General features: G+C 35.0%; 1 protein-coding gene across 12 annotated transcripts in view; it reads left to right on the forward strand.

Annotated features, from left to right (window-relative positions):
* Positions 1-15,424, forward strand: part of CACNA2D1 (calcium voltage-gated channel auxiliary subunit alpha2delta 1) — a 415,542-nt gene that overhangs the window by 289,199 nt on the left and 110,919 nt on the right. For all 12 annotated transcript variants that reach the window (XR_014578635.1, XM_083821360.1, XM_083821361.1 and 9 more), the window contains 3 exons: positions 11,526-11,595; positions 12,437-12,487; positions 13,839-13,938. Coding sequence is in view for 11 of the 12 variants with exons in the window: in XM_083821360.1 (XP_083677486.1) it covers positions 11,526-11,595; positions 12,437-12,487; positions 13,839-13,938 (221 nt within the window). In the remaining variant the exon portion in view is untranslated. The remainder of the gene's footprint in view (positions 1-11,525; positions 11,596-12,436; positions 12,488-13,838; positions 13,939-15,424) is intronic.

A 15,424-nucleotide genomic window follows, 5' to 3' on the forward strand; every position in this document is an offset into this window, starting at 1 on the left:
TGTGTATACTCCATTAAACACAGATTTATGTTAAGTATAAAACTCAGAACCTTGCACCTCCTGCCTAGTCCTTAGCCACATGCCTATGTATTTATTAGCTGTCTAGTCCTGTCAGAAGATAAATTCATAAATCCCTGGAAATTCCCTTATCCCTAAATTTTACACACACACAGAGTAATCTGGAGCAATCTGGCAGTCTGTAAATTGTACATGTGTTGTTCTGTGCACCTTCTTCCCATTTCCTTCCATTTATAGCTCAAATTGGTAAGCTCTTTGTTTTTTATATTTTTAATCAGTTGCAAATGTGCCCATCTCTCTCTTTTTGTGAACTCAGTTTGCAGAGACACATAACACACATAAATGTTCTGAAAAATGGAATCACACTTCATATATTGGAAGGGATGCCTTTCAGATTAGATTTTTGAAAATTATATATAACAAATTGTCAAACATTGCTTCATTATGTTGGCCTTAGGTAAGCCTTCTGCAAAGAGATGAGTTTCTCCATAGCAATGATATTTGTGAAAGAATTTGGAATTATCAAAAAACAAAATTAAAATGCATAGCTAAATCTGCTTATTATTAGCTGGGGTATATCTGTGCAGTCCTTTTTCTCCTGAAAACAGACAATCTTTGGTACCTCTAAGCTGTAGAGCAATTCCTCAATCACAGGTTTTTTGAGCTAATGTTTTTATCTGATAGTATCCCATTTCCTTGAGTAATGGGCTAGATGGCACCTCACTTCTGCCCTCAGTAGGCTCTGAGGCAGTCCTTGTCACCATAGTAAGCAGCAGCATTAAGGGATCATATTCATGGTTGGATAGTGTGTGAAATACTTTATAAATACAATAAAAATTTTTTTTTGTTGCATGTATCCTGTTGTTTCCTACCTGTATTCCATTGTTGGTACTATTATAGACTCCTCTAGCATCCCATACATGATCTTGTATAATTTTCAGCTGTGCTTTGTCTGACTCTTCAGAATATTTCTCTCAATCAAGGTGTCAAATCATTTTCCTTCTGTCTGTGACCTAGGCTGAGACACACAACATTTAGACCAATTCCTTTTTTCAGACCTTCTTCTTTATAATCAGTGGTATTAGGTTTAGATACAACGGTAATTAGATACAGTAGAATAGGGATCTCCATGTTATGTAAAATAGCTAACAGAAGCAGATCAAGGAAGTAATGGTACCAAAGTATTCACCTCCTCTAATATTATGATGTAATCAGTCCAAAGATTAGAAGAACTAGAAGAAAGGTGTAAGTATTACGAAGATTGTATAAAAACAAATATATGATGACATTTGCAATGATAGCAGAGCCAGTGCTGGGTGTAAAAGGAAACTAACTGTGCAGCAACTTCCTGTCTTTACCTCACAAGATATGCCAACAGAAATATTAGAGATTACATAGAGGTAGACTTGTGTGTTTAGAGATTAACAGATTACTTGCTTCATTTTGTTTACTAACATTTTCCCTAGAATATCCTTAGTTCAGCTCTCATTCTTGAAAACCAAGACAGAAATTGTAGAGAAGAGCCACAGATTCAGGATACCTCTATGGGCCTCAAACTTAATTTTTCACCTCTATCAGTCAGGCCTTTAGTCAGTTTAATGGAGTTTCCTCATACTAGGCTTCTCCTTCTTGAAATTATTTGACAAACTGTGTCTTGCCTTAAAAATATTTAAAGAATAATGAGGGTACTTAGTATCATCGTTTTCATTAGTTTCAGTGGCAATGTATTTATGAAGAGAAATGCAGTAATCTGGCAGCATTTTAACACGATCATTGAAATTACTAATTCATTTCACTCCAAATGGAACTTGCAAAGACATAAAATTGGAGGCATCACAATACGGTATTTCCAAATCCAAAACCTCCATTTCTAGAATGCTTTAAAAAACAGATGAAATAAAGTAATCCCAGATGATAAGATATTGCATGCACCTGCATAAAATAGATGAAATTGATGAATATTTTGGAAGGATAAATCTCATTCAACAGATATGGACCTTCTAATACAGAATGTAGTAGAACTTTTTAAAGAGTAAAGCTAAGTGAGAATATTCACAGAATCACAGAAAAGTTGAGGCTGTGAGGTTGGAAGGGGCCTCTGGAGGTCATCTGTTCCAAGCTTCCTGCTCAAGCAAAGCAGGACGTAATATATGCCTTTTTTTTTTTTTTTATAATTGATTTTTCTTCAGTGGCAATAGCTCATGAAAAAAAATAACTTTTTTATCTTGAAACCATTCCCTGTGGGCTTGCACATGTAGAACTTCATTGACTTCATGTAGACAGGAAGGTCCTTTAATATAGATCAGACTGCAGATTTAATTTATAATTAAGCACAGAGCTGTGGACAAGTCTGTTACACAAAAATAAATTAATTTAATTAAAGTAGTTTAATATGGTTTTACAGATATTAAGTTCCTTAAATTTTCTCAGGCATCTATCCAGTTAATTTTATTGCTAAGTTTTAGAAAGCAGCTTTCCAAAAGAACAATTTACTATCAATTTTTTGGCAAGCTTCTTGGAGATGTAGGTGCAAACCAATCACTTCCTCTTTTAATCTTGAAATTCTTCTTAATGATAGAGCTAATGGGGATTATAATTGTTAATCAATGTTTCATTAAAATACTGCAATGGGAAGCATATTATTTTCACTGCAGTAATTACTAATTAAGCAAATTTTAAAAAACACTACTATTAATCACTACCTCACCTCTCTCTATTTATTTTGTTTTGTAAGACGAAGATCCTTAATAAAGGATGTATTTTGTTTTGGACTGCGGACAGCAGACATTTATTGGCAGCTAAATATGACAAGAGGCTTTATAGTTATAGCAATAAATACACTTAAGAAAGTTTGACTGCAAAATGTAACTAGAATAAAAACACACTCTCAATTTTGATGAATGTTTAGTAATGAAAAACTGCTGTGTCAGTAATGCCAACTCAGCTCTCTCAGGGAAGTATAGTAAGTAGTATTTGCCACAGTGTAATACTAGAGAGGTTATTAATGAAATGAGTAGTCTCAGATTCCAGCTAGTGGGTTTTATTTAGCAATAACACTTCCATGACAATCTGTAAATAGATTCAGTATCCTTTAAGAAGAATTGTTGGATCTAGACTCATTGTGGCAGTATTTGGTCTGCAGTGCAGTGAAGATGGCCGCGTGCCATAGCTGGTCAAGATGAGATCAGAACAGTTGAGACAATTGGTAGCAAAAATAAAACTGAAAAAGAGGTACTGTTCTGTTACCAAATGTTCCAGATCTTCCCTCTTCCATCTTGAAATTTAACATGGGGGGCTATGGGAACTTAAATTTAAAACTTGCTCCCCAAACAGTACATCTGGCAACATCCACTGTCCTCAAATGCTGCATAGCTCTGTGACTTGTTTGTTTGTTTGTTTTTCAAAGAGGAGAAAGCAGCCTCCAGCCTGCAGCTCTGTGGCCTTTCTTTTATCACAAATCCCAGACATATATTTTTCATCCTTGTTTGACATTGCCCATGTTATAGAAGGAAGGAGGGAGAGGTAAGGAAATGGACAGAAGAGGGTTTTGTTTTTACTTTGCCCAGGTTCATATAACTACAGGAAAGCCAGTAGTAAAAAGAGCTACAACATCAACTTCTCAAGTGAATGTTAGGAGCTTCATACTCATGAAGAAAAATAGTATTTCCTAAGGAGACCAACTCTTTCCATACTTCCAGGTGAACTAGACATGCATCAGCATTTTGAGATGTTGGTAGTCCTGTCTTTTGTGGAGATAGCACTCTATTTCCCTGAAAAGTATTAAATTCAAGTTGGGAAGCATTAGTAGAGTTCAAATCCCTAGCTAAAAGAATAGATAATGAGATTGCAATTTTGGCACTGAGTGTGCCAATTCTTAAAGATATCTGAGCATGTCTTAATCGTGTATACAGATGTTTCTTAAGCTCACCTGCTCCCCCAGCTTTAAAGTTATATCTGTACTGGTAAACAGACAAGTGAGAGTTTTATTTGTGTTCTTTCAGACAACTCCACAGCATGACTGAAGGAACAGCTCATGCTGACAGTCTCTTTGGGTGGATGGCACCATGTTTTCTTTCATCTATAGTACATAGTTCTTCTATCCTATTCTGGGTGGCTTTATGTTCTGAAACCCCTCTAGATTTTCCTGTGCTATACTGCATACTAATTTTCATCCTCAAAACAACATCTGCTGGGCAACAACACAACCTTCAACTTGCTTCAGATATTTTAAACTTCTCCCTCCTCAAAATAATTTGTATGGTGAAAAAGCAAACAGTTGTCACCTCTATTTTATTTATCACTGTATACTAAATCCTTCATTCTCTATTAACTGCATGCCAAAACATCTTTATTTTTAAGCTGTTTTCACTTGTTCTTCTCAAGTTGATAGCCCATTACAGCTTATTTAAATGCTATACTAGTTTAGCAAAACCTAGCTTTTCTATAGCATTTCTTTTCATCTTTCTCAGGTCTCAAAGCATGGTCTAAAAGTAATAAAAATATCATTGTTCTCATTTTGCATATAAAAGAAATAGGCATAGAGAGATAACATGGCTTTCTCAGTGATTCTCTGAAGGTTAGGAAATCAAACCAGATATAGAAGCCAAGTCCTTTTTAGACTCAGTGTACTATTATATTCATCAACTCGTATTTAAACTCATAGCATTGTCTAAACATTGGCAGGTGTGTTAGTCATGTCACGATCTTTATATCACTGCTGGAGAGTACAGTGATCAGAACTGTACAGTTCTCTCCCTTTTTATCACAGATTAGCCTTGGTTTTAGTCTTACTTTGTTTATCTATCTAATTAGTATGATATGTTAAGAACTTTAATTAGGTAGAGAAAAGTCTGTTTACATTGCTAATGCCAGTGTTTTACTATGATATTTTGATTTTCCTATCTAATTAGGGCTTACTAGATATTGAATGGAGAAATTTTACAGATAAAGAAAGAGAATGGTGCTGTTGATTCTCCAGAAAAAAATTATTTTTGCTCCTAAAGTCTTAAAATTCTTGGATTAAGTATATGGATAGAGGAGAGCTAGCATTGTCTTTTCCTCTTAATAAAAAATAAAATAAAAAAAACTCCAGATGTTAACGAAGCAGGTCTCACTGCTGCTGAAGCTTTCCCTTCTTAGACAAATTAATAATGGAACAGGTTTGAAAATCAATTTCTAATAAAATAAAGTGGTATCTCTCCAAATGAAGGACTTGCTGTGCACAGCTGCTCTTGTGTTAACCATTAATGGCAAGCAATAGTGTTGCAGCTATGATATTGAATTCTCGAAAGAAAGTCATTACTGAAGCAGATACTAAGAGACTAGAAAGCCTAAAAAATCCATACAAAATGAATAAAAGCCCTCGAAAAACTAAGAACTTCACTTTTTTTTTTTTTCAAAAGGCTTCATATTTTATAGCTGACAGTTCCTGTTAACAATTCAACATTTAAAGGAGCCGTCAGAGTTTTTAAAAAACAAACCCCCCCCACCAAAAAAAAAAAAAAAGAACAGCTTCCCCAGTAATGCAGCTTATAAATAATCAATTAGCACATTTAATGTGTAGGTTGGATAATTCTGCTTTTTGCACTGTAAAAAGCATCTTTGAGCATTATTCGCTTCCTTTTTTCTTGACATCTAGGAGGAGAAGACATGGGCTGGCATAATTTTGTTCTAGCTGTACTCTTGATATGGAAAATCTTGCAAGATGGTTATTTTTCAAAACTGAAGTGCTGAATATTGTGGTCGTGTGAGCAAATCTACCCAGTTACAGGCTAATGTGTTATTTCTGGGGAATTAATCAACACTGAAGCCAGCGGTCCACCATAACTTCATGCTGAAGTTCATGCCATCTCTGTTTTTATAATACAAATTGAAATCTCCAGAATTTGCCCTAGAAAAATGCTATCTTGGTGCTTCTGTAAATCTTCTCAAGCTTTAAGGATGCTTCAGCTCCCTTTGGGTGAGCAATACGTTTATGGGGGATGAAATTCAGTCTATACATTCAAGGGCAGAAATAATTGCCTGCAAACTGAGATAACACAGACACCTGAGGAGCTAATTTTAAGTTGCAGACTGAAGTACTCATGTTTCATAGGTTCAGATCAGTTTAGTGGTTTTTTTTTTGTTTATTTGTTTGTTTTTGGCATCTTGGGATGAATAAAACCATGGATTTGGTTACATATGGCCTGTTCCCATGTAAAACTCACTGCTGGACTGATTGGGAATGAAGCACAGCCCAGTATTGTTCATAAACATATGGTCAATACATTCTGAAAAACCTCTGTGAGATGATTATTCTCTTTTTTTTCTGTATGGTGATGGTACTATAAAAGTTGCAGAGGACATTGCACAGAGCTTTCTTTGTTAGGTAGGTTTTACCTGAAAACAATTTTAGCTCTTGGCAATTTTAAGTCACTGTCTGAATAAAATAGTTAAGAAGTAAGTAACTGTATTCAGTCTTGTCTGAACATCTTCTGTTCTAGTGTGGAATTGGTGAGGAAGGATCTGTTTTCGGGGGGAATAGTACTAATCAGTTATTCTTTTGAGTAATCATTCTGGTAGAAGTATCTTGAGTCTTAAGTATACTGGTGCAAGCACTTTACGATGATTAATGTTAGGGATTATTAAATTTATGGCTACATTTTACTTTTAGCTACCATGTTGCATAACTTTTCACATTTTACTGAAAAATAACAGAGTAATTCTGCAAGGGTGCTGCTGCCACACCAAAATTCACACGACATTTTTCTGAGTAGTAAGCTAAGGAATACCACATTTCCCAGCCAGTGTGGGCTATCACCTACCTGAATGCACTTTTGTTCACATGAACTCACCAAAAGATGAGAGGGAATATGAAACGAAGCTAAGAGCTGTAGGTTGCACAGCAAACTTTGTTCCATCATTGGAAATCTTCACTGAACCTGGCACAGGGAACTGAGTGGTCTGTATTCATGGATGTTTTGAATATCCATATGAATGTTTTCCGGAGAGACAGCTTTGTAAAATTCACCTTTAACAAATACTTGTTTGCCTAACCCAGTAAAAGCTGTATTAACGTTTACTACCTAGTACCCATTGAGGTGGAAAGGAATATAAAGTTTGAATCAGAATAATATAATGCTGTCTGGGATTTGATAATTGGCATTTGTTACCTGTATTACTGTAAATTTTTAGCCTTTTTCTCCAAATATGTTTCAGGGATGCAAAGCTGTTAATAATTCATCTGTGCCTCTTTGCTTCTTGTGCATGCATACCTGAACAGTGGAGCAGGGCGGATGTAACTGAGGTCTCATTCATTAAGGCCTTAGAGAAAGTCCATAACACTCTCCCATGCCTCTTTGTTTTCCCCACATATGCCATAATCATCAAATGAGTTAGAAATGGGCAGATGCAGTCAGGATCTCCCTTGAGCAATACTTTCATTTATGCTTCACCCCAGGACAACTTCTGTACTGCATGAATTGGTTTTGTATATAATCAACAAAACTGAGGATTTCCACTATGTGTGCGGAAATAACAGAAAAACATGCCTTACTCATGCTTGAAATATAGCCAGACCTACAACATCCATAATGCAAACAGCAGAAATAGGAAGGATATCAAATCCAATGAATAATTTATAAAATATCAAATTAACCATATGCCAAACAAGAAAATCATCAAGGGATGAATAAAGACTAATGTGTGCACCAGAGAATCGGGTAGCGTTGACGTAGTTCAAAAATATTACTATGCAACAATGAAGTACACCAAAGGTGATCTCATCAAGATGTTCTCTGAGCCAGAGTCCAAGGCATCTGTTTAAAATGCACGTTTTAAACAATAGGCTATATAGATCAACATGTAAATCTGAAGATCACTGATCTTAATTTTTTTTAGGAAAATGTCTAAACTTTTTGTGTATTTCATGTTTGCTTTCACTTTTATACATGAGGCTTTAGACAGTAAGACCCAAGCCAGTTTCCCCAAATGGTTTTGTAGGGTGTTCTGTACATGGACCAAGGCAATGCATGTTTGGTTTTTTTTTTTTAATTTATTTTTATTTTTTGAGTTGTCAACAACCCTTCTAATTATTTTTGATATAATTATAAATCCATAATTACTTATTTTTTGCATAGAGAGACTTAATCATCTCTTAAAATTGATAAAAAATGAAATTGGAGTAAATTAAAAATAGATTGTGGGAGATCAAGTGTCTTAAGGGGATTTCAGTTTCCTAGTAATAGCAATTTCAATAAGATCCTTAAATACTCAGAACATCACCAAAACCAGTGAATAGATGTGAGCCCATTCAAAGCCATCTAAAATTAAAAGTGTTAATCCAGAGAGAGGTTAGGATGAGTGAATAATTTAGTTGTGTTAATTCTTGAGGTTGAAGTGGGATTTCAGCACTTCTTTGGTGTGAATGAAATTTTAGACACTAAGAGCTGAGTCCTTATTTATGTTTAGCCATGCAGAGACTTACTACTGGATTGCATTTGTAGAAAACATCATAAAATTAGTAGAGCTGCTTTCCCTGGTAAACGTTATATTTCCTAATTTGTGTTTGCACGATGCAGTAACCACTAATAATGTGATGAAAAATTATGCAGCCACAGAATAAATCCAATAAATTTCCCTCAAATGGAAACTTAAGCTTGTAGGTACTTGTTAAATTTATCTCAAAAGAAGGTAATATATTAAGTGGGGAAAAAAAATATTGATACGTGGCACAGGAAAAGCTATTTTAATGGCATAGTAAGAAATAATGCTTTTAAAGACGTTCTCTAAACCTCTGTGACTGTTGACTGTCTTTCCAAGACTGTTCAGACTGAAAGAGCCAAGCAAATTAAAAAGAAGCAGCAAAATTTAGCTATTGTGTTCATCACTCATTCTGTCATTCCAAATGAAAAACTGTAAATGTGATCACTCACAGGAATCTCCAGAAGGAATGGCAGAGTCTGGGTGAATGTCTGCCCTGCCATTGTGCTATTCAACATACTAATATAGATAGAGCCAGAAAGGGTCAGTTTGAATTTTGTGGCAATCCAGAAAGCTACCGAAAAACAACGTAGAACTGAGTGTAAGACTTAGTAGAGTCTTGAGACTTCATTTTACTCTGTCTCAAGCAGAAGTTTTGAGTGTTCTCTCCAAAGAGGAAGGGAAGGGAAGGGAAGGGAAGGGAAGGGAAGGGAAGGGAAGGGAAGGGAAGGGAAGGGAAGGGAAGGGAAGGGAAGGGAAGGGAAGGGAAGGGAAGGGAAGGGAAGGGAAGGGAAGGGAAGGGAAGGGAAGGGAAGGGAAGGGAAGGGAAGGGAAGGGAAGGGAAGGGAAGGGAAGGGAAGGGAAGGGAAGGGAAGGGAAGGGAAGGGAAGGGAAAATAATAATATTGTTATAAAGACATTTTACTACTTTTAGAAATAAAAGGAAAAATTTCAGGCATGACAAGTTTTGTTGCTTGGTGGTTCTTTGCAAGTTCAAGTTTGCCACTTCATTTTTCTGAAAGATTTGTCACATTATAATTGGTCTAAAGGGCCTGATTACGGAGCATATTCTGTCAAGGCAATTGGTGTCAACCTCAAGGAAATTATGTGCTCACATGTCAGGTGTTATTATGTCAGCATACTTTTGTAGCTTTCAGATTTTGCAGAAAAATGTAACCGGATTATTTCTCATATTGTCTTCTGTTACACGAATGAAATGCAGTCAAATTCTAGTTCAAAATTTGGAGAAGTTTGATTATACCTCAAAATAGTATGTGTAAGTTTTTATCTACAAAGCCAATCTTTTACTCCATGAGCCTTTGAATATCTATGCCAACATCCATTGTTAAAGCAGAATATGTTGATTTTTAGAAGCACTCTCCTTCAGCTCCTGCATCCAAATTCTCATTGAATTTATTTGCTCTGGAGAATGCAGTAAGGAGTAAGACTTACCCTTTATATTTTTATATACATATATATATAAAAGTTTTAATTCACTTGTTAGTAGAGATTGTTAAGAGTTATTGCCACGCTAACAGTGTAAATTGTATTTTATCTGTTGTTTTGAATAATTCCAGATGGATGCATTCAAATAATTCTCTATTCAAAAAGACTTTCCTATATATGGGTTGATTAAGAAGGCCAGATTTGATAGAGCATAGCCTTTTATTGCATGTTTGTTGAAAGCCTAAAAATTTGGCCAAAGATATAGCTGTGTTGGTCAGTATCTTGATTTACATTTCTTATTTTACCTAAAGTAGTCCTAATACGATGTAAAATGAATACAGTGAATTTAAATTGTATATACCAAAGTAATGATACCTAAATTACTAAAAAAAAATCGATATATACCAGTCCTGAAAATTCTATTCTCTCATTTCTGGAAATGTCAAAGACATTTCTCCCTTCAGATTGCACAGGACCTGACAGGTGGTCTTGTGTTGATTCATACACAATACTGGTGTAAGGTGCAAGGTTCTTCTGGTGCACAAAAGAGGTTATTATACTGATAAATGCCTTGTGGTTTATGCTCTTTTTAAACGTTCTGGGAATTGATTTGCCAACTAAATTCATGGTCAATTCATGGTCACTTAATGAAGGGTTCATTTAGTAAAATCAAAAATAGGCAGCTACTCTAAGCTGGTGTCTTTTTTTATATTCATGGATGGAGATATCATACTTCTTCCCATTTGTCTTATATAGGTGTTTTTTTTTGTTATTTTTTATTTTATTTTAACAAAGCATCCTAGAACTGCCCATAGCTCCCTTTATTTCCTAGACAGAAAGATGATTAACATCAGGAAACAGCTTTCCCAATGTCGATGGCATACAGTGAGAAAGCAAATTGCAAAACATTTCATTTAATGTAACTTTTCACTTTTTTTTTGTTTGTTTGTTAAGTGGTTAAATGGTTTTGAAAGGCTCATTTTCTTTTTCAGTAAGAAAAAGATGCCTACCTTGCTGAAAATTATGATAAAGCTTAGATTAAATGCTTACAAAGCATTATTAATCTTAGCATTTTCTTTACAGACATGGATATTTCCATCTCACTTTATTTTCAGAAAAGATGTTACATTCATATTACTTTTCTAAATTGCCTATTTAGGTAGAGCTCTTTTGAGCCAATGGGTAATTTTTTAGATACATAACTGAGAGCATAGATGAGCACAGTATTATTACATCCAAAATTAATTAAGTAATAAGTGGTTTTGAAATAAAGTACATTCTTGTCCAAAAATAATTATTTCGTATTCTAAAATGCTTCAGTTGAAATTCTGGTTCCGTTGAAGTCGGTGATCAGTTATAGACAGTAACTATTCCTTCAACACAATTTGGCCCTTTAAAACCTTTGTCTACATATATTTTTACTACATTATATGCTTGTATATATAGTGGTATATGTATATAGTTCAAAAACACGTTGCAAAAATACGGATTTTTTTATCAATATTGAATGTTTGTTTATAAAGTCTGTGATATTTATTCATTATAAGTGTTTAAAAATACTTAAGATAAATTTACTTTATACAACAATATTTTTTTTCGTAGCTTCCCCATGGGTAGATAAAAGTCGAACTCCAAACAAAATAGATCTGTATGATGTTCGCAGAAGACCATGGTAAGCTTTCCTTAAAGGACTGATGTATATAAATCTCTTGCCTCCTAGATATGACTTCAAAGACAAAATTTTTAGATTATTAATATGTAATATTTCTTACTTTTAGATACTACTGTTTTCTTCATATAAACTCAGTTAATTCTTCTGAACAGTCAATGTTAAAATTATACTACTTGTTATGCAGCATCCACTGTACTATGTCATACTGTTGCCTTACAAGAACCATTTCATAGGTAGATAACTATCTAATAAGTGTTCATATAAAATGTGTATTTTGTGCCAAAATCAGATGTAATTCAGATTATCAGACTGAGCCACTTTTTCCAGACTTTCTGCAAATGCTTACAAATATTTCTCAGTGGTTTAGACTAGCTAAGGAATCACTAGACAAGTAAAAGACAGAGAACAGTGGGATTGTTTCTCATGATATTTTTCTTTAAGCCTCTCAAGGCGTAATGCATACTGATAATTGGATCAGTACTAGTTGAATATACTCTCTCAAAGGACAAAGTATTTTTCCCTAAACCTGACTGATGCAATAATTAATCCGTCATCAAGACCTTTAGCTCTGAAATAGTGTACACGCTTTTCAGTTATCAACATATGAAAATAGTGAATTTTAATAAGTATAGCCTATTTTCAGGGTTTGCAATTGCAGTTTGGTTTACTTAGAAGGAGACACAGCAAGAGAGAAAATGATGTCACATGGTTTTCTACTAGTTACAATAAGATGATTTTTTTTTGTTGTTCAGATGGATAAATTTAAAGATTGCAGAGTGTTGAAAACACACAGCAAATGTGTTTTCAAACATGAGTCATTCATATTCTCTGTTTATTTCAGGTATATCCAAGGAGCTGCATCTCCCAAAGATATGCTTATTTTAGTTGATGCGTAAGTGTTTAATGTTTGAATGTTGACATTACAGAGAGAAAGTTCTTAGATTGAACATATCTCCATATGCTGAAAAGGGAAGAGATGATTAAGAAGTCCTTATATGGAGGGATCAAAAATTGGTTTTCAACAAAATAAACACACAGGAAAATATATTTCCAAAAAGCCCAAACCAAACCTTTATTTGAACTATGTAGAAGGAAGTGTTTTTGTATTCCTTTAATATTATTCTGCTTTCAGTTTCTTAATAATTAATAATCAGATGAAAATTTCTCCTGTGCATGCTAAGATTTGCTGTAAAACACAAAAGCAGAAACAAATTACTAGAAACAGAAAAGTGGATTTAATCATAATTTCATGAGCTTGAAGGATGAGAATTTGTGCAGACTTCAAGTTTTACTGTACATATTTAAAGTTCAGTTTCTATAAATCATTAATTTGCAAGCAATTTAAATTATTTTTATAGATAAATTTCCCTTTGAAAGAAATGCAAAATAAAATGAAAAGAAATATTTTGTGTGTGTGTTGCATTTTTCCAGTATAGCCCTATTCATTTGTCCTTATTGACAGGTTATTCAGTAAGGACACAAAAGAATAATGCTATTGCAGAATATGAGAAATTTGCAGCTACCTTTTCTGATTTCATACATAAAAATCATCCGATGTTTGGTGTTTATACTGAGATATTTATTCGATGCAGTGTAGAAATTGAGCAAAGAAATTGATAACAAAAATCCTCTCTCTTTGCCTTGGCAAGGCTTCTTTTGTTTAGACTAATGTCAAAGGACTAAAGGAAGCACTGAACTTGATGTGTCAAACAGATTGCTTTATACGGATAGAAATGTTCAGAGAGAATTTGCATTTAATGATTTTAAATGTGGTGAAGTGCTTTCAGTTCAGGAGTGAGGTTTATCAACATTTTTTATTTCTGCACTTCAATTTAGGTTTTACCTTGAATCAAAAAAGCTGCCATTTGGGTATCTGAAAATTTAAAGCTGTAAATCTATGTGTAGGAGTATGAAATGTTCAGATAATGCATTGGTTGAGTGTGGTTAACTGGCTCAGATTTGCTGAAAAGAAAATGAGCAAATGATGTATCATTATGACTTAATCATAGCCACAGGATTCTGGCTTGGAATGCCAGTTTTGGACTTCTTTTTTTTTTTTTTTTTAGTTGTATAATGCTATTAATGCTATAATATTAATGATGTGTTGGAGAATTCAGGAGAATAATTGAAAATTCAAGTGTGAAAGTTGCTGAGAATGCTGTTCGGTGCTCTGTATTTTCTTTGCATATTTAAAATTCTTTTCTTAAAGTGATCTTTTCTCTTATCCTGTGGATTTCTGTTAGGAGTGGAAGTGTCAGTGGATTGACATTGAAGCTGATCCGCACCTCGGTCATTGAGATGTTAGAGACATTGTCTGACGATGACTTTGTGAATGTAGTTTCAGTGAGTATCTGTTTCTTCAACAAAATTTGCACTGTCAACAAAGCTGTAAGCAACCTGTCTTCAATGCCAGTTTTGAGAACCTGCTAAGAGACTTAAGAAAAAAATATTACAAAATATCACATTTGGCTAACTATTTTCTTGTAAAGTATAATGGGAGCCATAGAAATAATAGATTCATCAATATGTATACATTTGAATGAAGGGCTAATGAAGCTGCAGCAGAAAAGCAAGCTGTTAAAGCAAAAGTAATTTAAACAAATTTCTGTGTGGCCGAATTGTCCTTTCTGATATATAATTCTGGTCCGTTTAATAGATCTACTCGACTGGTACATGCAAATCCTCTTGAAATAGTTGGTGGTCTCCTGGTATTATGTTGTGTTTCAGGAGTCTGTTTTTGTAGGTACAATGCTGCAGAGGAGGTAGGGGGGAGTTCTTTCTTCCAGGCTGCTGGCAGTTGAGAGGCCTGTTTTAACTGATGCAGAGATGTACAGTTTGTACATCCAACCTGCCAAAGAGGTGTTCCTGAGAAGTTCTACAGTTAGTAATTTGATGGTAGCAAAGCAATGTTTCTCATAATACAGTGTCATGGTTTTGGCTGGGATAGAGTCAGTTTTCTTCACAGAAGCTCATGCAATGCTGCATTTTCGATTTTTGATGAAAATAGTGGTGATAACACACCAATGTTTTAGTCATTGCTGAGCAGAACTTACACAGAGCCAATGATTTTCTGCTTCTCGTGCTGTTCTGCCAGCAAGGAGGCTAGGGGAGCACAAGGAGCTGGGAGGGGACACAGTCAGGACAGCTGACCCCACTGGCCAAAGGGATATTCCACACCATATGGCATCACGATCACCAATAAAAGCTGGGGTAAAGAAGGAGGAAGAGGAGGATATTCAGAGTGATGGAGTTTGTCTTCCCAAGAAACCATTATGCGTGATGAGTCCTGCTTTCCTGAAAGTGACTGAACACTTGCCTGCCGACAGGGAGTAGTGAATGAATTCCTGGTTTGCTTTGCTTGCATGCACGGCTTTGGCTTATCTAGTGACCTGTCTTTATCTCAACCCGTGAGTTTTCACAGTTTTACCTTTCCAATTCTCCCTCACATCCCACATGGGAAGAGTGAGCGAGTGGCTGGGTGGTACTCAGCTGCCTGCCAGGGCTAAACCACAACAATATAATAGAGGGGGGGATACATGTAGGGACTTAAGAATATACAAAATTTATTCACAGAGACAGCATACATGATATGAAGGTCAAAGGACTGGTGCAAGGAAGGTAGGATTGTAAGGATTATCAAATGAAGGAGATGCCGGCATTTTCGGGGCTGGATTTTCAGCAGCTAAGATCTTTCAGAACATAATCTGAAACTTCAGTGCTATGTGTGGTTACTACACTTGACTACTAGCCTTAAAACTTCAGTTTCTCTAAAAAAGATTTTTTAAATAGTTCTTTAATTAATTTATTTATTTATTTATTGTTGAGTGGC

The sequence above is a fragment of the Anser anser genome (assembly GCF_964211835.1).
Source record: "Anser anser genome assembly, chromosome: 1".
Taxonomy (NCBI): Eukaryota; Metazoa; Chordata; class Aves; order Anseriformes; family Anatidae; genus Anser; species Anser anser.